Source organism: Bufo gargarizans, chromosome 8, assembly GCF_014858855.1.
Source record: "Bufo gargarizans isolate SCDJY-AF-19 chromosome 8, ASM1485885v1, whole genome shotgun sequence".
Lineage (NCBI taxonomy): Eukaryota > Metazoa > Chordata > Amphibia > Anura > Bufonidae > Bufo > Bufo gargarizans.
This window is the reverse complement of record NC_058087.1, coordinates 195,236,104-195,260,718: the sequence shown is the minus strand read 5'-3', so window position 1 is coordinate 195,260,718 and position 24,615 is coordinate 195,236,104. Positions and strand designations below refer to the sequence as shown.

Below are 24,615 nucleotides of genomic sequence, written 5' to 3'. Positions count from 1 at the left end.
TCAGGAGGGGACCTCATTGACTTCTATGGCAGAGTTTTCTAGGCTCTGTGACCTGAGCAGAGGTCATTGTGCAGGGAGGTGGAGTAGATAAGCTTTGACAATCACCTATCCTGTCTTATCTGTCATTCTAGTCCTTCCTGTAATGGTATCACCTCTGTGTATAGATAAGCAGGTAACTGCAGTAAAGTGATCTGTACAGACCAAGAAGTGGCGCGGCGGCCAGTACGAAAACTGCAGGATTTCATTGGTTTTGTTTAACCCCTTAGTGACCAGCCTGTTTTGGGTCTTTTTCCATCGTCGCCTTCCAAGGAGCTATAACTTTTTTATTTTTCCGTCTGTATAGCTGTATGAGGGCATGTAAGGGGTTAAACAGCTCAGATCAGCACTTCTGCTGGTCCGGGCTGTTAGAACAGGAGTGCGGCTCTCATACGAGAGCCGAGCCCCTGCTCTCTACTTCACAGGGGAGCCGTGCAGAGCTTAGACCGAGTCACCATGAAAAGGCGGCGGACCAGCCTAAGGCCCCTTAGTGACCGCCGTAAAAAGGCATATGGGCGGTCACTAAGGGGTTAAATATAGATATTAACATGGAAAATGAAAAATAACATCACCAAAAATTCTTTAAAAATATAGTAAATATAAAAAAACGATTTAAATAATAGGTCATTTTCTGATGACACCTTCCCTTTAAAACAAGTCACCACATGTGCACATGCACCAATGGTCACCAAGACAGGAAGTCAAGTCCGCCCTGGGAACCTGAAGAAAAAAGGAGAGCTGCATAAAATAAAAAATAAAGTGTCTGCACAGTTACTGCTGCGGCTTTAAGAAATCACTTACAAACATTACACATCTGCATTACCTTCAGGAGAGGTATATGGTATATACACATCGTCTCTGGAAGAGCTTACAAACTTTAAGTAACAATGTATGTTTCTGCACTGACACCTGGTTGGTCATCTGATTTATAAAAAAATTCAAGTTTGCTAATTTCATCCTCCATAAGACTTGTGAGAATGCAATGTCTGACAGGTGACATGTGATGCTTCTCATGAAGGCTGCAGTATGAATGCTGCTCAGGAGGCTCTGAAATAAGCTGCACGTCTTGCAGTCTTTGAAGGTCCTCAGTAGCAGAGAACAAGACTTAGGAGAAGCAGAAGACAATGTGTAGACCCGTTCCACCACACAGACACTGCACCAGAGCGCATTGTTGGTGAAGTTCCAATCGTGTTGGTTGTGGAGTGTCCAGAACAGGTAACTCCATCCTGGGCACCTGAGCAGGAGACATTTGTCTTGGGGGTACTGGCGCTGTGTAATATCAGCGTTGTGCTGTGTAGAGATGGCGGAACAATTGTTGTGTTGGCCGAGGGCACGGAGTCATTTAGTCCTGCGTCCGGCATTGGCGTACTACTAGCCAAATAGCTAAGATCCTTGTTGGGAACCACCTCTTGTATCCAGGGCAGTATGGGCATCACTTTAGTAAAGTTTCCAGGGCATGAATTCTTGGGCGGAGACCTTTGGTTAGCCATACCATACAAGAACCAGGGACCTCCAGACTTGGGTTGGCATACCAGTGGAGCACTGGAATCCATCTGTGGGCAATGAAGTTGATGGATGATGGCCATGAGGTTTGTTTTAGGACTTATCCCCGTTCCCAGTATCTCCCTCAGCTTTTTATGTACATACCAGGCAGGTCAATGTGTTGTCTCGTTTGGCAGCTGCACACTGTTGTCCACTGTTGTGCGTAATGTTTCCTTGAGCTCCACAATTCTTGGCATCCAATAAAGAGACCTCCAGATGTCTCAGAGGTGGAGAGGAGGAGATACTATCTGGATAAGAGAAGAACACAGATCAATAAATGACCTCTAGGTAGACAATCTACCCATCCTGGAGGTGTTACATGAAGACTGACAATGTGGTTTTTCAGCTGCCGTGAATAAGATGACATACTGTATGTCGTGGTTATTTGGGCATTATCTGGGATAAACCCAAGGTACTGACATTTCAGAACAGGGAGATATCTTAAGGTGGCAACATCCATATGACTTTGGGTATAATTACCCACTAATCCCACCATGTGAAATGTACATATTTACTTATGTGGATTAGGGGATGTAGTGCTACTGTGGGCTGTGGTGTAAAGGTTGATGCCTACCTGAAGGGTACAGTTTTCCCCAACCACTGACCATACATCTAGTGGGAAGAAGTAGAGACTGGTACCGAGGGAGACAAATGGGCAGAATGTAGTCACTGAAAGTGATTCCGTAGAACATCTCCACCAGTGCCAGGTCATTTTCTCCAGTCTTCGTATTGTATCCTGGGTGAGTCACCACTCTCTTGATCTTACGTGTCACCTCTCGAGGATTGGGCCCATCCTGGAGTTGTCTGGACAGTGATACTGTGTACTCACCAATAGAGCTATACCTGCAGAGAAATGCCATGTGTGAGCCCCATTTTTGCCCATGTAAGAACAGTCCACCCACAGCCACCTGTCCCATAATACCTAGGAATACAGTGAGCAGCAACCAGAAACCAGGTTTCAGCAAACAGGACACCAGAGCAGACGTGGGAATCGTATAGCCGTAAACTGCCCTGCCATGGCCACGTCTTATCTGTGACCTCATCGACAGGGCCAGGAGAAGTAGCTGAGCGCCCACAAGCTGCAACACATGATTAGATTGCAGAAGTAATGACGGTTTTAGAGAATCGCAGAACAGTGATGTCATTTCTGATAACTAAAAAGTTCAAGTGACATTACAGACATATAGTTGTGATGTCATCATATTTGACCGAGCTTTAATGATGTCATTATTCAGCTAGAGTACCAATGCCACTACTCCTATTTGGAGAGGTGAAGTCAGCACTAGAATAATGATTTTACCTTAACTCAGTGATGTCATGATAAACTGCACAATATTATTGATGTCATCATTTATAGTTGGAGGCAATCATGTCATTGTGTAGAGAGGAAGGCTAGTGAAGGCATGATATACGGTAGAGTTGAAAAGTAGTGATGTCACCTTTTAGAACTGAAAAGTCAGAGTTGTGAAGAGAAATTGTGTCATCACTAATAACTGTTTAATAGAAGAGTAGTGAAGTCCTTATTTATAGAATAGTGATGTCATCAATTATAGTAGGAGAGTAGTGATGTCATCACTTATAGGTGGAGAATAGTGATGTCATCACTTATTGGTGGAGAATAGTGATGTCATCACTTATAGGTGAAGAATAGTGATGTCATCACTTATAGTAGGAGAATAGTGATGTCATCACTTATAGGTGGAGAATAGTGATGTCATCACTTATAGGTGGAGAATAGTGATGTCATCACTTATAGTAGGAGAATAGTGATGTCATCACTTATAGTAGGAGAATAGTGATGTCATCACTTATAGTAGGTAGGTAGTGATGTAATCAGTTATAGTAGGAGAATAGTGATGTCATCACTTATTGGTGGAGAATAGTGATGTCATCACTTATTGGTGGAGAATAGTGATGTCATCACTTATAGGTGAAGAATAGTGATGTCATCACTTATAGTAGGAAAATAGTGATGTCATCACTTATAGGTGGAGAATAGTGATGTCATCACTTATAGGTGGAGAATAGTGATGTCATCACTTATAGGTGAAGAATAGTGATGTCATCACTTATAGTAGGAAAATAATGATGTCATCACTTATAGGTGGAGAATAGTGATGTCATCACTTATAGGTGGAGAATAGTGATGTCATCACTTATAGTAGGAGAATAGTGATGTCATCACTTATAGTAGGAGAATAGTGATGTCATCACTTATAGTAGTGATGTCATCACTTATAGTAGGAGAATAGTGATATCATCACTTATAGTAGGTAAGTAGTGATGTAATCAGTTATAGTAGGAGAATAGTGATGTCATCACTTATAGGTGGAGAATAGTGATGTCATCACTTATAGTAGCGGAATAGTGATGTCATCACTTATAGGTGGAGACTAGTGATGTCATCACAAATAGTAGGAGAATAGTGATGTCATCACTTATAGTAGGGGAATAGTGATATCATCACTTATAGTAGGAGAATAGTGATATTATCACTTATAGTAGGTAAGTAGTGATGTCATCACTTATACTTGGAGAGTATTGAGGTCATCACTTGTAGTAAAAGGTGTAAAAAAAAAAGCATTAAAATATAAAATAGCTATGCGTTTCAGCTGCGTACCATCACCTTCCTCAGCCTTTATCACTTATACTAAGAAAGTAGTGATGTCATCACTTGTAGTAGTGATGTCATTAGCCGGGGACCTCACTCTAGGGTCTCAGATTTGTGTTATGGGATCTCACGTTGGTCCTGGCGGATCTTTACCTCTTGGACTATTGAATGAGCATCTATCTGTATCCAGCACTGCCGGTTGAGTGTTCAGCTGTGAGCGGAAGAAGGCGTCTCGAGTCACCTGGAGTATCCAGTCTTCATATTGTGTGAGGTCAGTAAACACCTTGGGAAGTGAAGTGTTACAACCTCCTCCAAAGCTCTTCACGCCAACCAGAAACCAGGTCTTATTCTCCTTACATGCCAGAGGGCCCCCAAAATTACTCTGCCAAGAAAGTAGCGGAAATGTATTAAAGTAATTCCTTAAAAGAATGACCACAGTGGTGTAATGACTCTCACTGGCCACCGAGGGCGCCCCATCTTGATGTTAAACATTTGTTAACCATGTATTTGGTAATTATAATGATAGTATTAGACAATGGTAATTATAGGTGTCATATTCATTTAAGAATTAAAGGGGTTGTCCACTCAGGGACGTGTTTCCTTCAGTAGCTAGGTCCTCTTTCCGGTACCTCAGACATTGTGATTACATGCACTAGATACCGAGTCTGCTTCAATTTCCTGAAGTGTCAGGTGTTTTTTTGTTTGGAAGAACAGTGACACTATGATCGGTAGTGTGTTGCCAGATGCAACTCTGCATACAATTCATTCCTCCTGCCACTAGAAGTGGAGATCACAACACTGTAGATCCTCAAGATCACACTTACCAGACACTGGCCCTCCATATTCCCATGTCTGGTGGCACATATCATACCAGGCAGTATGGAGACACTGGAGTTACCAGAATTTGGATTACTGTAGATGCAGTTGCATTGGTTAGGGCCAACTACATCCATCTTCACTCCTAGGGAAGTCTCCATTTGGTCATCTGAAGAACACAAAAAAAAATTTGTCAGAATTAAGATTGGGGAGAACAATGTCTTCCTGGTCTGATGTCTTATAAAACGTCACAAATAGAGAATCTCACCGGTTTCATGACCGATGAACCAACATGAGGCGTTATACAGAATTTTATGGGAAGCGTGGGGAACACAGATTGGTTGAGTGTAGGATCCTAATTGTACCGGTGTAGAAAGTCGGACGAGAGCCACATTGTTCCCCTGTTCTGGAGTGATGTAAGACCCATGAATACTGATCTTCTGCACAGCGAACTGCCTCATTGAAGGTGTCCCAGAGGCCATAGTGACTGACCAATCTGATGGAGAGTCTGAAGTGTCTGGGCTGTAGGACCGAAAGGGAAACATGGAACCGGTGAAGACACAGTGAAGAAACAAAGAAGGACGCAACTATCTACAACATGGTTGCCCTTCAATTCCACCAACTTGCTATAATAAGATCTATTCTCCGCTGTATTACTTCAAATTCCCTATTTCCAACCTTATATTTTCCATGTTACCCATTGCTTTCCTAACATCCATTCATGTTCCATAAATCCACCCCGTTCAGTTCTTCTCTTTCCATCTCCTTCCTTCCTTTTCCCCCTCCCCTGTTCTCCATCATTGTGGATTGTCTCACCCAATGAAGCATTGGGCCGCTGTTATAACCCAGTTGGTTGAGATCAGAGCCCCTCCACAGACCCTTCGATCATCATTCCACAGGTCCACTTGCCAGGGCCACGGCCCAGGACTCACTGAGCCTGCAGTATCAATGTCTGAAAATACACATCCTGGAGAAAGACAAGTGGAGATAGTTAATACGAAACGGTTGCATTTTTCAGCCAACGGCAAAATCAAGTCAATGGTCATTTTTGGGGCAATGAATTAGCAGATGTAAATTCCTAAGATGCAAATAGGCAGGCACACCACCCTTTGTCGCTCGTGTTAGATAAAAGATTATTTATTGGTAAACAATCAATAAAAAAATTGGATCAACATATACATGAATGTAAATAAAAATTTAAAAATGTAAAATACTATACTGAACACCTAAAATAAAATAAAATACACACCCTACAATGTAACAGTATAGTGCTCTATACATTCGCTGGTGAGGTAAGTATACAAGTAGCTCATGCAGATATATCATGTAAACATACTTCTAGGTATATAAAAATCCCACCATGTTCGGCAATATATCACAAGCCGTAATCCGTATCTATATAGTCACTTGACTGTCACTTCCTAAAGGAAGATGGTATATCAACTGGGAGTACCACATGTGATGTAACATTTTTCAAAAAAATCATCTGACTAGTGTCCAGTGGTCAGACATCTCTCCATTAAATGATGATGCAACGTTGTAAATTTGGATTTTGCGGAAATTCTACATATTGAGGAGCCATGAAGTATGTCCAGTCCTAGAGCTTACCTGAGGTCAGATTACTCAGAAGGTCACTGCAGGTGTCATTATCCACATCATCTGTGACATTAATGGACTGGGGGGTGAAGGTTACAGAAGAGTCAGTGTACTGCTTGATCCAGTCTTGATAGAAGGATGCGGAAGTGATAATGGTGGGATTATCTTTCAGGTGACAACCTTGAGAAAAGCTAATGGCTCCGGTAAGGAACCAGACCCCATCTTCATTGCAGACAACAGGACCCCCAGAGTCACCCTAAGGCACACAGGACATGATCAGGATGAATATAGAGATAGAGGTAGTCATGAACAGAAGACATGACTCTGCTTACCAGACAAGGACCTTTTGCTCCAATAGTGTCCAAGATACACGACATACCAGGCTTTGCAGGGTTGGAAACTTCTGGTCTCATGTGAGTGTTGTAGATACAATTACACGTTCTCCATCCTATTAGTGTTTGAGCAACTTTCTGCAGTAACCTCTTACTGTCTATGGGCACTGTAGGATAATAAGAGGCAAACAGTTGGCAAAGATGGTGGACAGGTCCCTTTCCGTCCCATCAAAATTCTACTCACCACCTTCTGGAACATCCTCAAGGCCAGTTACATAGCAGGTGCTGCGAAAGTGGAATCGGTGGGTGCTCTCTGGGAGGCAAATGGGGGAGATAAATCTTGTAATATTTACAGGTTGGGACAGTTCCACCAGTGCGATGTCATGTCCTTCGACATAGTTGGTATAGCTATTATGTATCACGATCCTAATTGGCATAACAGTAACTGCTGAGCTTTCTTCTGGAGTATATCCCATTTTGGTGAAGCCCAGGTGCACTCTCCATAGTGTGGGGTCCCTTTTATTATCCACAGCTGTACTTAAAATGAAGAAGAAAAGTCAAAATTAGTCAAGGGTAGTCAATGGATACAATGGGGAAATCAACCATAATCATATTGATCAAATGGGTCCCCTGAAGTATTTGGTTCATCCCACCAAATATCAGGATTAGAAGGCCTGTCATGAGTTCACCCTCATTCCCACCCCTCATAGGAAGGAACAGCCTGAGTAATGCATGACTGAAAAGACTGGAGGACCCTGAGCTCCACTGACCATGGATGCTAAATGTTTCCTTGCAACAATTTGGTGAACTGCTTGGAATTGGGGCTACAACACTGGACAAACCCAAAGGTTGTGCTTATATGTGGTCCAGCCCATGAGGATCCCATCCCTGTTCCTTTTGGGATTCATCCTCCTACTTCCCGTGCACAGAATTATTAAACATGGATAAAGGGAACCGTGTGTCCTACAAGAGGAAACAAAAACCAGGACCCCTGCAGTGGGGGCATGAAATAATTATAAGATATTTCCCAAAATTTGGACCTCCAACCAAGAATAAATGTTTTGCTCCAGTCTCCACTCTGTTACACTTACTTGTCAAAGCAGTGAGCAGCTGTGAGGACCCATTTCTCCGAGATCAGGGTTCCTCCACAATTCGGCTTCCCCTTGAAGCTCAGAGCCGCGTGCCATGGCCATTCCCCTGGGACTGCATTGGTTCCACCATAAATCCGAGCGTGCAATCCCTGCCTCCCACAGACTGCAAGCAAACAGGGACAACTGAGAAGAATGGACCATGCAGGGTTATCGCCAGTCATTGATCGTCCATTTACCATTGACATTAATACAACCGCTGCCTGCAGGGACGTTCACAGATCTCATAGGGCCCCATTGCAAAACCTAGTGTGGGCCCCCTACACCAAGTTTCTCAGTGTACGTGCATCAATCACTTCTGGTCAATGCAGAACATGCGCAACGGCCAAGATTTCTGACAATTTTTTTTTTTTTTTCAAATTCTTATAAATAATTAGCATTTGGCTTCACCCACTTTATCCGACGTTTACGTCAAAAAAAGTGGAACAGGTGCTTCAATTATATGGCCCTCATTCTGAACACCATATTTCTCAATGTATTTAGACTAGAAAACTGGCAAAAATACATTGATGAAGCTCCTGTTTCTCTTCAATTACAAAACTGTCTGCCTGCAGCCACCACTAGGGGGAGCTCAGTGACTAGTGTAATAATATCTTTGCATTGAGCTCCCTCTAGTGGCAGTTATGTGAACATGAAGTGTTTTTACGCGTGGAAATGAAGAGTAAGTTCCGAGCCTGGACCCCCCTTCCCTCTGTAGCAGTCACATGGTCTGCCTCTATTACAGTACGCCACTGGCTGCCTAAATCACGAAGACATTTTATACCATAGACTGTGCTTTCTATGAGCTGCGAAGAGGAGCGGGGGAAGGGAAGTGACAACTGCTCTAAGAACATTTCTATTTACATAACAGTGGTTGTCACTTAGATATTATCTGAAGCTTATTCTTGAGATCAATGTTTGACCATGGGTGTTGACCTCTGGAACCTCCGCCAATCATTATAAAAAATGGGCGACAAGATTCGCAATGGGACCACAAACCCATCATCGTACTGCATAGTTGGGTTCCCAGAGTTTTGACCCTCACCGATCCTAAGGGTAGCAGATTAATGTTCTAGACCCTGAGAACCCCTTTAACGAACACAACTACTCAGAAGTGTAACAATAGGGGTGCACTAGTACTATAAATGGTGGGGGCCCTATAACACATTTTACCCTGGGGCCCAGGAGCTTCAGTTTATGCCCCTGAGATTACTATAATACCGCCCAAATCTATGGATGTGAAGATTATCTGACTGAAGCTGCTGATTTGGATCGTATAACTTCTGTACGTATGGATCTGGTTGGTCTTACCTGCTGCCACGCCTGGTGCCGCCTGGAGCACTGTGGGGAGACACAAATTGGGGTTATCTACAATAATATTTCTTTATTACAAGTTTTTGTGATAAAATCAAACTCCATATAATATTCATCCACTATAAGATCCACCTTGTCTCCGGTAGTATCAGAAGTCTCCCTCATGGAAACATGTCTGCCGGGACCAATCATCTGATTTCTACTGACCTTCACCTCCGTTCTCTATACTAGGACAGGACATCACTAGGAGGGACATTACTTCTGCTGTGATGGGTCAAGAGTCAAGAGTTTGCACATGGGCCATAGAGAAGAATAGTGATGTCCTCTCCATAGCCTGGACCACACACCTGGTATAGAACATGACATGAGAATTTTCAGAGGAGGAGCGTTGTATAACTGGGTTCCCCAGGTGCCAATCCAGGTAACTTCAGAACAATACGAATATGAGTAATTAAGGTGGTTTTGAGTGACCCGATGGTCCTGAAAACCCCTTTCATATCTCCTAATAATCATATTAACTTTTGGGCTCAGTATTCATTGTGCCGACCAATGTCTCTTAAGCTGCTGTTGGGTCAATGTCAACCACACTGCTTGTCTACATAAGACGTTATCTCCCGAAGTCTACAGACCACAGCGGCCACCAATAGGTGATTAATGTCGTAATCATGGACACAATAGCAGCAAAGACCAAGACTCCAAGACCTGGCATACTCTCCAGGTCTGGTCATATGGGTTTCCAAGTTAGCTAGTTGACTATACTACAGCCATGTAGACCTGGGGGCCCCCGAGTCATCTGTCGCCGTAATGACTCAATAGATGTCGTAAAATCTTGAAAAAAGTCAATGAGAATGATTGTGACTCAAGGCTCTGCTTCCTGATAATTATTTTCTGTTAGGTCCACACCCTGGAGGAGGCCAGGAACACAACGTCTTGCCTGTATATACCACATTTAATGGTGCACAATGCTGCCAGCTGCACATATCCCTGTCTATACAAGTCTTACACTGTGGATGGTACCAAGGCGGGTGCACAGGGTAGAGAGAGCGTGGGATGATTGTATTGTATAGCAGCCAATATGGCCGCCATCACAGCGACCAGCCCAGAACTGCAAGCACTCAACAGCATTCCCAGAAACTGATCTAATTAGGAAAGTATCAGGGGCTTATATTTTCTGGTGTTTCTGGGGAAAAGGTAGATTTTTGCAAATTGTGAAGCCACTATAATAAAGGAAAAGGTATATATAGTCAGGTCCATAAATATTGGGACACCAACACAATTCTAACATTTTTGGCTCTATACACCACCACAGTGGATTTGAAATGAAACGGACAAGATGTGCTTTACCCGCAGACTGTCAGCTTTACCTGCAGACTGTCAGCTTTACCCGCAGACTGTCAGCTTTACCCGCAGACTGTCAGCTTTACCCGCAGACTGTCAGCTTTACCCGCAGACTGTCAGCTTTACCCGCAGACTGTCAGCTTTACCCGCAGACTGTCAGCTTTACCCGCAGACTGTCAGCTTTACCCGCAGACTGTCAGCTTTACCCGCAGACTGTCAGCTTTACCCGCAGACTGTCAGCTTTACCTGCAGACTGTCAGCTTTACCTGCAGACTGTCAGCTTTACCTGCAGACTGTCAGCTGTAATCTTAGGGGATTTACATCCAAATCAGGTGAACGGTGCAGGAATTACAGCAGTTTGCATCTGTGCCCACTTGTTAAGGGACCAGAAGTAATGGGACAGAATAATAATCATAAATCAAACTTTCACTTTTTAATACTTGGTTGTAAATCCTTTGCAGTCAGTTGCAGCCTGAAGTCTGGAACGCATAGACATCACCAGACGCTGGTCTCATCCCTGGTGATGCTCTGCCCGGCCTCTACTGCAACTGTCTTCAGTTCCTGCTTGTTCTTGGGGCATTTTCCCTTCAGTTTTGTCTTCAGCAAGTGAAATGCTCAATCGGATTCAGGTCCAAGGATTGACTCGGCCATTGCAGAACATTCCACTTCTATCCCTTAAAAAACTCTTTGGTTGCTTTTGCAGTATGCTTTGGGTCATTGTCCAAAGAGTTCTGAAGCATTTGGCTGAATATGAGCAGATAATATTGCCCGAAACACTTCAGAATTCATCCTGCTGCTTTTGTCAGCAGTCACATCATCAATAAATACAAGAGAAGCAGTTCCATTGGCAGCCATACATGCCCACGCCATGACACTACCACCACCAGGCTTCACTGATGAGGTGGTATGCTTAGGACCATGAGCAGTTCCTTTCCTTCTCCATACTCTTCTCTTCCCATCACTCTGGTACAAGTTGATCTTGGTCTCATCTGTCCATAGGATGTTGTTCCAGAACTGTGAAGGCTTTTTTAGATGTTGTTTGGCAAACTCTAATCTGGCCTTCCTGGTTTACATCTTGTGGTGAACCCTCGGTATTCACTCTGGTGAAGTCTTCTCCTGATTGTTGACTTTGACACACATACACCTACCTCCTGGAGAGTGGTCTTGATCTGGCCAACTGTTGTGAAGGGTGTTTTCTTCACCAGGGAAAGAATTCTTCCGTCATCCACCACAGTTGTTTTCCGTGGTCTTCCGGGTCTTTTGGTGTTGCTGAGCTCACTGGTGCGTTCCTGCTTTTTAAGAATGTTCCAAACAGTTGTTTTGGCCAGGCCTAATGTTTTTGCTATCTCTCTGATGGGTTTGTTGTGTTTTTCAGCCTAATGATGGCTTCACTGATAGTGACCGCTCTTTGGATCTCATCTTGAGAGTTGACAGCAACAGATTCCAAATGCAGATAGCAGACTGGAAATGACCTCTGGACCTTTTATCTGCTCAATGTAATTGGGATAATGAGGGAATAACACACACCGGCCATGGGACAGCCGAGAAGACAATTGTCACATTACTTTTGGTCCCGTAACAAGTGGGAGGCACAGATGCAAACTGTTGTAATTCTTGCACCGTTCACGCGATTTGGATGTAAATCCCCTCAAATTAAAGCTGACAGTCTGCAGGTAAAGCTGACAGTCTGCAGGTAAAGCTGACAGTCTCCAGGTAGAGCTGACAGTCTCCAGGTAAAGCTGACAGTCTGCAGGTAAAGCTGACAGTCTGCAGGTAGAGCTGACAGTCTCCAGGTAAAGCTGACAGTCTGCAGGTAAAGCTGACAGTCTGCAGGTAAAGCTGACAGTCTCCAGGTAAAGCTGACAGTCTGCAGGTAAAGCTGACAGTCTGCAGGTAAAGCTGACAGTCTGCAGGTAAAGCTGACAGTCTGCAGGTAAAGCTGACAGTCTGCAGGTAAAGCTGACAGTCTCCAGGTAAAGCTGACAGTCTGCAGGTAAAGCTGACAGTCTGCAGGAAATGCACATCTTGTTAGTTTTATTTCAAATCCATTTTAGTGGTGTATAGAGCCAAAAATGTTAGAATTGTGTCCATGTCCCAATATTTATGGACCTGGCTGTATATGGACACTGCACAGTACCACTTCTCCTGTCCTGTATACTGGGTGTAATCCTCAGTATCTACTCTTATTCTGTATATAACCAACACCTCCAATCTCATTTCATTGATTGGACTCCAGTTGGCCGACACCTCACTCCAATTAGCTCTTGGAGATGTCATTAGTCTAGGGGTTCACATACTTTTTCCACCTGCACTGTGAATGTTTACATGGTGTGTTCAATAAAAACATGGTAACATTTAATTCTTTGTGTTTTATTAGTTTAAGCCGACTGTGATTGTCTATTGTTGTGACTTAGATGAAGATCAGATCACATTTCATGACCAATTTGTGCAGAAATCCCTATCATTCCAAAGGGTTCACATACTTTTACTTGCAACTGTATATATACACTGCACAGTACCACTTCTCCTGTCCTGTATACTGGGTATAATCCTCAGTATCTGCTCTTATTCTTTATATATGTACAAGGATATAACGACTATATTACTGCCTCCTATGTACAAGAATATAACTACTATAATACTGCCTCCTATGTACAAGAATATAACTACTATAATACTGCCTCCTATGTACAAGAATATAACTGCTATAATACTGCTCCTATGTACAAGAATATAACTACTATAATACTGCTCCTATGTACAAGAATATAACTACTATAATACTGCTCCTATGTACAGGAATATAACTACTATAATACTGCTCATATGTACAAGAATATAACTACTATAATACTGCTCCTATGTACAGGAATATAACTACTATAATACTGCTCCTATCTACAAGAATATAACTACTATAATACTGCCTCCTATGTACAAGAATATAACTACTATAATACTGCCTCCTATGTACAAGAATATAACTACTATAATACTGCCTCCTATGTACAAGAATATAACTACTATAATACTGCTCCTATGTACAAGAATATAACTACTATAATACTGCTCCTATGTACAGGAATATAACTACTATAATACTGCTCCTATGTACAGGAATATAACTACTATAATACTGCTCCTATGTACAGGAATATAACTACTATAATACTGCCTCCTATGTACAAGGATATAACGACTATATTACTGCCTCCTATGTACAAGAATATAACTACTATAATAATACTGCTCCTATGTACAAGAATATAACTACTATAATACTGCCTCCTGTGTACAAGAATATAACTACTATAATACTGCTCCTATGTACAAGAATATAACTACTATAATACTGCCTCCTATGTACAAGAATATAACTACTATAATACTGCCTCCTATGTACAAGAATATAACTACTATAATACTGCTCCTATGTACAAGAATATAACTACTATAATAATACTGCTCCTATGTACAGGAATATAACTACTATAATACTGCTCCTATGTACAGGAATATAACTACTATAATACTGCTCCTATGTACAAGAATATAACTACTATAATACTGCTCCTATGTACAAGAATATAACTACTATAATACTGCCTCCTATGTACAAGAATATAACTACTATAGTACTGCTCCTATGTACAAGAATATAACTACTATAGTACTGCTCCTATGTACAAGAATATAACTACTATTTACATCGGCCAAACTGCTCCTACGCTCTAGATTTAAATCGTACGCTCATGGCGATAAGGGGAACAAACTTATGGCAGCGCTAGTTAAAAAACAACATTCTGATTCTTTTATCTCTGCTATCAAAGATGCTAAAGGAACTCACCTGAAGTCCACCACTGACATTGCGACGGCCTTTAGCACCTTTTATACGGAGCTCTACAATCTTCCACCCCCCTCGAATCAGTCGCTTAATACCCTCACGGATGCCACGGAAAAATTCCTTTCCTCCCTACATCTCCCTCATATTACCCAATCCCAGGCAACTCAGCTAGTAGCCCCAATAACAGATTCTGAAGCGCGGAAAGTACTGGCCTCTATTCCCTCAGGGAAGAGCCCTGGGCCTGACGGCTTCTCCATTACGTACTATAAAAATTTTCAAGATGTCCTGGTCCCCCACTTCCGCTCCATGTGTAATCACCTTCTGAACGGTGGCCAACTCCCCCCCCAATCGCTTTCGGCCCACATTACGATTATTCATAAAGAGAACAAAGATCCTCTAAATTGTGGTAGTTATCGCCCAATCTCCCTCCTTAACACGGACGTAAAGTGGTGGGCTAAGATATTGGCTCAGCGAATTCAGCAGATTCTCCCCGATATCATCCATAGGGAGCAAGTTGGGTTTGTCTCTGGCAGACAGGGGAACGAAAATACCGTCCGCCTCCTCCACCTCATGAATTGGGCGCGGAGCACTTCAACTCCGCTAGCCTTGCTCAGCACAGACGCGGAAAAGGCCTTTGACAGGGTCAGTTGGCAGTACATGTCTGCGGCACTGTCGAAATTTGGCTTTCCGGATCAGTTTATCGCGGCTATTTTCTCTTTATACTCTTCCCCCTCTGCCAGAGTCAAAGTTAACGGCACTCTTTCCCCTGTCTTTCCCATATCCAATGGCACTAGACAGGGATGCCCCCTCTCCCCGTCTCTTTTTGTCATAGTAATGGAAACCCTGCTATGCAAGATCAGACAAGACCCTGCAATTGAAGGCATCAAGATGGGTTCTTGCATGCATACCACCGCAGCATTTGCCGATGATCTATTAATTATGACCACCAACCCCACGATTTCTTTCCCACGGCTCCATTCTCTGTTCGAAGAGTTCGGATGGATCTCTAATTTCAAGATTAATTATAGCAAATCCATGGCCCTGAATGTTTCATGCAAATCCTCTGTAGTCAAGGACCTTAAACGCGCCGTCGCCTTTGCTTGGGCCCCCCGTGATATTACGTTTCTAGGGATACGAATCTCGGCTAACCAAGATGACCTATTTAGTCTCAACTACGGCCCCCTACTCAAAGATATTAGAACACATCTACAGTCCCTTAAACTCCCCTTCATCTCCTGGATAGGAAGGAAGAACTTCCTCAAAGCCTTCATTGTACCCAAACTTCTATATTTAATACAGACACTACCAATTTGGCTACCCCGCTCCTTTTTTATGGAAATACGCCGTGTGTTCTCTTTGTTTATGTGGGCAGGCAAGTCCTCCAGGATAGCATACTCAATATTGACAAGAGAAAAGAGATTTGGGGGCTTTGGTATGCCCGACATCCAAATTTATTACACAGCGTCGCTCCTGAACAGGTGCTTCTCTCTCCTCTCACGCCAACCTCCAAATCTTTGCGTACAGCTGGAACGTGCTCTTCTCACCTACAAAGAAGGACTTATCCTATGGGGAATCCGCACATGCACCCTGAATAACACATTTGCCTCTCCCATTTGGAAAGGCATGTTAGTGGAATGGGCCAAACTGTATAAATCCCGAGACATCAGGTTCCCTAATATCCACCTCCCCCTGCATCTAATACAGAACTATATTCACCCCGATATACTTAAACCCTCCGGAGTCTGGAGCATACTATCTGACCTTATCTTACAAGATATAGCTTCTACGTCTGGGGACTTGGCATGGGACAAGATCCAGGATCTGACGAGGGTCAAAGCCCTCTCCTTCCTTTCTATTGGGGCATTTAGCCGTGATGTTAAAGCCCTCAAGCTACCTCCCCCACTGATGATACACCTACTTGGCTAGAGAAGAAGCTTTGTGTTCCCGAGTTACCGAAAAAGCCCCTCTCGACACTCTACAGGGAGCTGCTCTCTTCTGCTCCTCCAGCACTGCACTTTGTGTTTGCCTGGGAAAAGGAGCTCTCAATCCAATTGACTGAGCCGGAGAAGGCCTTTATCTTAGCCCACTCACATGGCTTCAACCGATGCATCAAAATTCAGGAGAATTCCTACAAGTTACTGACCCGCTGGTACAAAACGCCAGAATTCCTACATAGGCTCAACCCTGATATTCCATCGCAGTGCTGGAGGTGTGGAACAGAAGTCGGCTCTTTGTCGCACATATGGTGGTCCTGTAGTAAAATTCGCCCCTTTTGGTCTCAAATAGAGAACACAATTAACCGGATATGCGCCTCTGCGGTACATCTGGATGCAAAACTAGTACTCCTCTGGTGTCCCAACGATTCACTTACCCCTGCCAAAGCTGACCTCCCGACCATGCTTCTCACTGCAGCGCGTATGTTGATACCCCTCCTCTGGAAGAATGACTCACCACCCTCAATGTTAATGTGGACCGAGAAAACAGACCAACTGTTTAGATTTGAGGAATTAGCCCATTGGGAAACACGCACACGTTCCAAATTTCTCAAATTGTGGCGACCATGGGAGAAGTACCGTAATCCCGAGTGAATTGGAAGATCTCCCTCTCCTCCTCTACCCACCCCATTCTACCCCTCCTCCCAACTCCCCACCCCCCAATCTTGTCTGTGTCTTTTTCTTTCATTCGTTGTTAACTAAATTTGTTTATACTCACTATGTTAGTAGAGCTGATATGGTCTGTAAGAATATTTGCACCCATTCTACTGCTGCCATTTGCACATGGCTATATAGTGATACGAATTTTTTGGACAAGACCGTATGCACTCTCAATAAAAAGAGTTTTGGTTAAGAATATAACTACTATAATACTGCTCCTATGTACAAGAATATAACTACTATAATACTGCCTCCTATGTACAAGAATATAACTACTATAATACTGCTCCTATGTACAAGAATATAACTACTATAATACCGCTCCTATGTACAAGAACATAACTACTATAATACCGCTCCTATGTACAAGAATATAACTACTATAATACCGCTCCTATATACAAGAATATAACTACTATAATACTGCTCCTATGTACAAGAATATAACTACTATAATACCGCTCCTATATACAAGAATATAACTACTATAATACTGCCTCCTATGTACAAGAATATAACTACTATAATACTGCTCCTATGTACAAGAATATAACTACTATAATACTGCTCCTATGTACAGGAATATAACTACTATAATACCGCTCCTATGTACAAGAATATAACTACTATAATACTGCTCCTATGTACAAGAATATAACTACTATAATACTGCTTCTATGTACAAGAATATAACTACTATAATACTGCTCCTATGTACAAGAATATAACTACTATAATACTGCTCCTATGTACAAGAATATAACTACTATAATACTGCCTCCTATGTACAAGAATATAACTACTATAATACTGCCTCCTATGTACAGGAATATAAATACTATAATACTGCTCCTATGTACAAGAATATAACTACTATAATACCGCTCCTATATACAAGAATATAACTGCTATAATACTGCCTCCTATGTACAAGAATATAACTACTATAATACTGCTTCTATGTACAAGAATATAACTACTATAATACTGCTCCTATGTACAGGAATATAACTACTATAATACTGCCTCCTATGTACAAGAATATAACTACTATAATACTGCTCCTATGTACAAGAATATAACTACTATAATACTGCTCCTATGTACAAGAATATAACTACTATGGGGGCGGAGCCTGACTGAGCTGCTGAATGGCCGCGTTTGTCTGAGCTCCTCCGGCAACTACCCCTTCTAATTCGCTCCTTAGCTGCATTATTATGGGGAAAACTGGGAAAGGTAAACCCAAGGACACTCTCGGTCCCTCCCAGAGCCGCACCAAGCAATCAGAGATGGAAACATTTCTGAAAAGGATCCCGAGGCCCGCTGCCTCGTCCAAGCTTAAAATGCCAAACACCTGACTTAGACGCGGGAGACTTATTGGATGCAGGCAGTTGCTCAGATATCCCGGAGACCAGACATAGTGATCCCATCATCTCTACCTCGGTCTTCAGAGAAATACTGGACGTAGCCCTGACACTCCTGAAAAAGGACCTGTCAGAGATCAAAGAAGATCTACGAAACCTGGGCCACAGAGTGATGACGCTAGAAAACATGCAGGAAGAAATCATGAGGTTCCAGGAGAAGTCCAGCGAGACTCTTACCGCACATCGAGACCTCCTGAGTGATGCATTCATCCGGATCGAAGATCAGGAAAACCGGAGCCGCCGTAAAAATGAAAGAATCCAGGGCCTGCCTGAATCGGTCGCGGCTGAAGCACTCCCCATTATGGCGCGAGAGTTGTTCTCTTCCCTCCTAGGCCCTGAAAGAGCTGCGCTGGTGGTAGTGGAAAGAATACACAGGGCTCTGCGCCCTAGACCCATGGAGCCCCCGCGGGATGTCATATGCAGGCTTCTAAGTTATGTAGATACGGCTGAGATCTTGAGAGTGCAGGGAAGCTGATTCCCTAACGTACGAAAACGCGGCCATCCAGATATTTCAAGATTTTGCCCCTTCAATCCTGGCCAAACGGCGCCTACTGAGACAACTACTGGAGGCCCTGAGAGCTTCAGTACCCCCTTCCAATGGCACTTCCCATTCGGCCCAGCAATTACCAAGAACAGCCGGCAGATTACGATCTGGACCCCCCCAAGATCTCAAGGCTTTGTGAGACCTCCTGGGCATACCTCCCCTGGACTTACCCTCCTGGATGCCCGCGGACCAGGGCAGCCTTCCTCAGCCTCCTCCCAAAGCAATCCCATGGCAGAAGATATCTCCTGGGAAGCCGGATCGAATGAGAAGAAGCCGCTCGTCCACGCTCCTGTCCTGATCTGTTGCGTGGATCCCAAGGTGTAGCCTGCTGTACCTGGTTTCTCCATGATCCTCCAGGGGGCGATCGTTCACAGATTCCTCTGCTGCAGATGCACTCCATGCTGGGGAAAGCTGACACCTGGAGGACGTTACATTCCTGCAGCAGACACTCTTCAGGCTGGGAAAGACTGACACCTAGTGGACGTTCTGTCCTTGTTATGACCTGAACTGTTCGAGAACATCAAGATCTGTCCAGATAACAGACCCCTCTATGGTAGACGTTCTGACCAAGGGAAACAACGATACCCGGCACAGTATCATTTTTCAGTTCATTTTTCTGTTCCTGCCCTTTCCTATATTTCATTACCTCTCTCCACCCCCCTCCCCACTATGCTACATATTCGTGTCACTGATACTCTACTATATACCTAATTTCTATCCCAAAAATAAATAAACCCCTAATCTAAGGATCCAACGTGAGTCCTTCATCCTCTCTTTCCACGCTCAAGAAAGGACTCTGTAATTGTGTTATTTTTGCAGTGCTCTTGCTTTTACATTTTTAGGGTAATTGCCGACCCTACCTTGGGTACCTTCTCCACCCACCCTGGCCAATTTAAGGCCTGTTTCTGCTCTACATATCCCCCCCCCCCGCCTGAAGACACCCTACGCCATGCTCACTCCCCACTGCATGGACCAAGTACTTCAGGCGCTATGTAGAGCTTGCTTACCATGTTTTGAGTTGGTTTCTGTGTTATGTCAGTTTGTGTAATGTTGTCTGGTCTTGTCTGCCCCTCCCTCATGCTCTTCCCTTCCGTGGTCACGTGCTCACCATGTCTAGGTTCCAACAATGGTTCAGGGTTACTAATATTTGTCATATGCTCCTATTGATTTCTATATATTTTTTTCTTACACCATGAATTCTGTTGTAGTAGCCTCATACAATGTGAAAGGACTGAATGAGCCCTGCAAGCGCGTCCAAGTTCTTTCGCTCCTCCAGAAAGACAAAACCTCTATTATATACTTCCAGGAGTTCAAGTTCGGTAAAGTACCTAAACTATCTTCTACACAATTCTCACACTGGTTCCACAGTACTTACACTACGACCAGCAGAGGGGTTAGCATCGCTATCCACAAGCAGCTCGCCTTTAAGCACCTATCTACGGTTACTGACCCTGATGGGCGTTACCTATTTGTTAAGGCCTCCTAGCTGACCAGATAGTGACCCTTGCCAATTTCTACACCCCCAAAAGAGGCCAGATTCCATGGCTCATTAAGTCCTTCACTCTATTATCTACATTCCAAGAGGGTATGACAATCCTGGGTGGGGACTTTAACACCACCATGGAACCCACCTTAGATTCCTCATCCAAATGCTCGGCCTTGTCTCACAAACTCTTGAGACATCTCAAAATCCACCTGAAAAGGTTGGGGGTCATTGACGTGTGGCGATCCCTGCACCCCTTGGAAAGAGATTTTACATTTTATTCACATGCAAAATCCTCCTATCAAAGGTTGGACTATCTCTTTTTGTCTTCAACTTACATTCAGAGAGTTTCCAAAGCAAGCATAGGAAATATCACCCTTTCAGATCATGCCCCAATATGCCTTTATATATCCATGGCAGAATATCCTAAAAGAGAACAAAATTGGAGCCTCAATGAGACCCTCATTGCCAATAGTTACCACAAAGCTAAAATAGCAGCCACACTAGCCAAATTTTTCACCATCAATGGATCAGGGCCATTTGGTCCCAAGTCGAGCTATCCATTTACCAGATTTGTACTACGCAAACGCAGATACGGCTCGATCCGAAGCTGACCCTGCTCTGGTGCCCTAATTTATCTCTCATCCCCTCTAAATATAGCCTCCCAACGATGCTCATTACCTCAGCAAGGCTGTTAATTTCTTTACTCTGGAAATGTGAATCCCCTCCTCTTATCGACTCTTGGATAGAGAAGACCAGCTATACAGGTTTGTGTATTCTGGGAAAAAGGTGCACGACAGGAATTTTTTTATATCTGGCAACCCTGGAAACTGTTTAGGAAATTCCCCTGATCTGCTTGTGAACCCCCACCCTTCAACCTCTCTCCTTTCATCTCTTGTCCTCCCTTGTCTGTCTTGTACTTATGGCCGTCAGAATTCAGTTCTCATGTAACACTTTACAACATGGCTGCAAACTAGAGAAAATGGTTACTCTCCTCATTTGCGAGTTTTAGACCCTGTTCGTTTTCTCTTTACGCGCGGAAAATAAGTAATGTACTGTATCTGATACCCTTTACATCAGGATATGTTCTCCAACGTGCCATGTCTGCTATGCAATTACTGTTACTGTGTGCTAAATGTCAACCTATTCTTTAATAAAAAAAAATATTGGCAAAGAATATAACTACTATAATACTGCCACCTATGTACAAGAATATAACTATTATAATACTGCTCCTATGTACAAGAGTATAACTACTATAATACTTCTCCCTATGTACAAGAATATAACTACTATAATACTGCTCCTATGTACAGGAATATAACTACTATAATACTGCCTCCTATGTACAAGACTATAACTACTATAATACTGCTCCTATGTACAGGAATATACCTACTATAATACTGCCTCCTATGTACAAGAATATAACTACTATAATACTGCCTCCTATGTACAAGAATATAACTACTATAATACTGCTCCTATGTACAAGAATATAACTACTATAATACTGCCACCTATGTACAAGAATATAACTACTATAATACTGCTCCTATGTACAAGAGTATAACTACTATAATACTGCCTCCTATGTACAAGAATATAACTACTATAATACTGCCACCTATGTACAAGAATATAACTACTATGATACTGCTCCTATGTACAAGAATATAACTACTATAATACTGCTCCTATGTACAAGAGTATAACTACTATAATACTGCCTCCTATGTACAAGAATATAACTACTATAATACTGCCACCTATGTACAAGAATATAACTACTATGATACTGCTCCTATGTACAAGAATATAACTACTATGATACTGCTCCTATGTACAAGAATATAACTACTATAATACTGCTCCTCTGTACAAGAATATAACTACTATAATACTGCCTCCTATGTAAAAGAATATAACTACTATAATACTGTCTCCTATGTACAGGAATATAACTACTATAATACTGCTCCTATGTACAAGAATATAACTACTATAATACTGCTCCTATGTACAAGAATATAACTACTGTAATACTGCCTCCTATGTACAAGAATATAACTACTATAATACTGCCACCTATGTACAAGAATATAACTACTATGATACTGCTCCTATGTACAAGAATATAACTACTATGATACTGCTCCTATGTACAAGAATATAACTACTATAATACTGCTCCTCTGTACAAGAATATAACTACTATAATACTGCCTCCTATGTAAAAGAATATAACTACTATAATACTGTCTCCTATGTACAGGAATATAACTACTATAATACTGCTCCTATGTACAAGAATATAACTACTGTAATACTGCCTCCTATGTACAAGAATATAACTACTATAATACTGCTCCTATGTGCAAGAATATAACTACTATAATACTGTCTCCTATGTACAAGAATATAACTACTATAATGTTCCTATGTACAGGAATATACCATATAGTAAACCCTTAACATGGAATAATCCGCCATTAGACCGTACAGGACGTGGTTTGTTGCTGGTTATAGGTTATGAACAAGTGACGGTGTAAGGAATGTGAGAGGAGCCGACGACGTTGCACTGAGCACCATGAGGTGGATTGTGAGGAGCGGATTAGTGAGATTCTCTATAAAACTAACAGTCATAAACTGTAAATACAGAGCAGCACAGAGTATAAACTACATCCTCATCATCCTTAGCTCCGTAAGGTTTTATTCAGTCTTTTAGGGTCCAAAGAAAATCTCAACTTCTTTCACAAATTCTGCTTGACATTCCAGTCTGTTTCTAGGAAATCTGGGTAATTATCTCTGTGAACATGCTTGTAGCCACCATGGTTGTCAGCACGGTTGTAGCCACCATGGTTGTAAGCATGGTTGAAGCCACTGTACTGGTCACTGCCTAGATTTTTTAGAACCAGATAGAACCTGGAAGCATAGAACATTTAACAACTTCACAACTCGGGGACTCATTTCCTTGGAAACACTTTGTCACTTGTGCCCAGCTTTAGGCCTGAGCTTAACGGGGCTGTGCACATTGGAAGGTCTGACAGACCTGAGAAAGGAAGCCTACTTATCTGGTTCCCGGTGCCGGCTCCCTTCTCTTTCTCATTCTGTCCTCAACTGCTCTGCTGCTGTCCCAGGATCTTAACTTTGTTTTGATGCTGCTGCAACAGTGTCCTGATGATCCCCTCGTGTCCAATAGTCACCTGCCGCAGGGGGAACAGGTCACCACTCCGGCATCACAATGTAGGTTGATATACTGGGGGCACAGGGGAGCAGCAGAGGAGAGAAGGAACAGGGAGCCAGTGCCAGGAAGCAGGGGGTTCCCTACGCAGGCCCAGCCCAAGAGGAGATTGCCAGAACCCTACCAAAGTGCGCAACCCCTTTAATCTTCAGTAGACAACAAGATCATGCCCATGATGCTGGAAGCACCACAGGTTCTCAAACTTGAGTGAAATCAGAGGTCTACCATGGACTAGAGGGTCTCAAAACATGCTCATCAGGTTATCATATGTGAAGGCAATTGCCTCCACCCTAGTATCCAGACCTTATGTAGCAACCCCAGGATCTCACCTGCACTGCAGAACACAAGTGTGGCCACCAGCATGCCCATGTTGTGTCCTCGTATGTGACCGTGTATTTGTGAGTTTACCTGTCAGTACAGATATAAATATATAGACGAAACAGGCACACCTATAGAGCTGATTGCAGGCACACCCTCTGCTCCTCCTCAATCACTGTCCAGACATGTGGCTTCCATCTCGAAGACGAGTCACTTTCACCTGAAGGCCTGACATAGCAGCTGGCAGCATCATCTGCACGTGATGGCTCAGCGCCACCTCTAATGATTTCCTCTGACCACTCATTTGCTTCTCATTGTTATGGCTCGGGTAGAGGACTTTAATGGTTTACATCGTATCCACTTCATAGATCAGGTATGCTTCTAATTATACT

The 24,615-nt window shown here is 42.9% G+C and overlaps 1 protein-coding gene across 1 annotated transcript; it reads right to left on the bottom strand.

Annotated features, from left to right (window-relative positions):
* Nucleotides 1–215: 215 nt before the first annotated feature.
* Nucleotides 216–24,290, bottom strand: PRSS53 (serine protease 53). The gene is made up of 14 exons (XM_044304398.1): nt 24,235–24,290; nt 9,372–9,401; nt 8,025–8,187; nt 7,178–7,470; nt 6,934–7,100; nt 6,614–6,857; nt 5,822–5,972; nt 5,274–5,527; nt 5,014–5,174; nt 4,343–4,571; nt 2,501–2,657; nt 2,153–2,421; nt 1,684–1,826; nt 216–1,589 (listed from the first exon to the last, which is right to left on the bottom strand). The coding sequence occupies exons 1-14, from the start codon at nt 24,272–24,274 to the stop codon at nt 1,122–1,124; spliced, it is 2,769 nt and encodes a 922-aa protein (XP_044160333.1). The 5' UTR covers nt 24,275–24,290; the 3' UTR covers nt 216–1,121.
* Between the last annotated feature and the right edge of the window lie 325 nt (nt 24,291–24,615).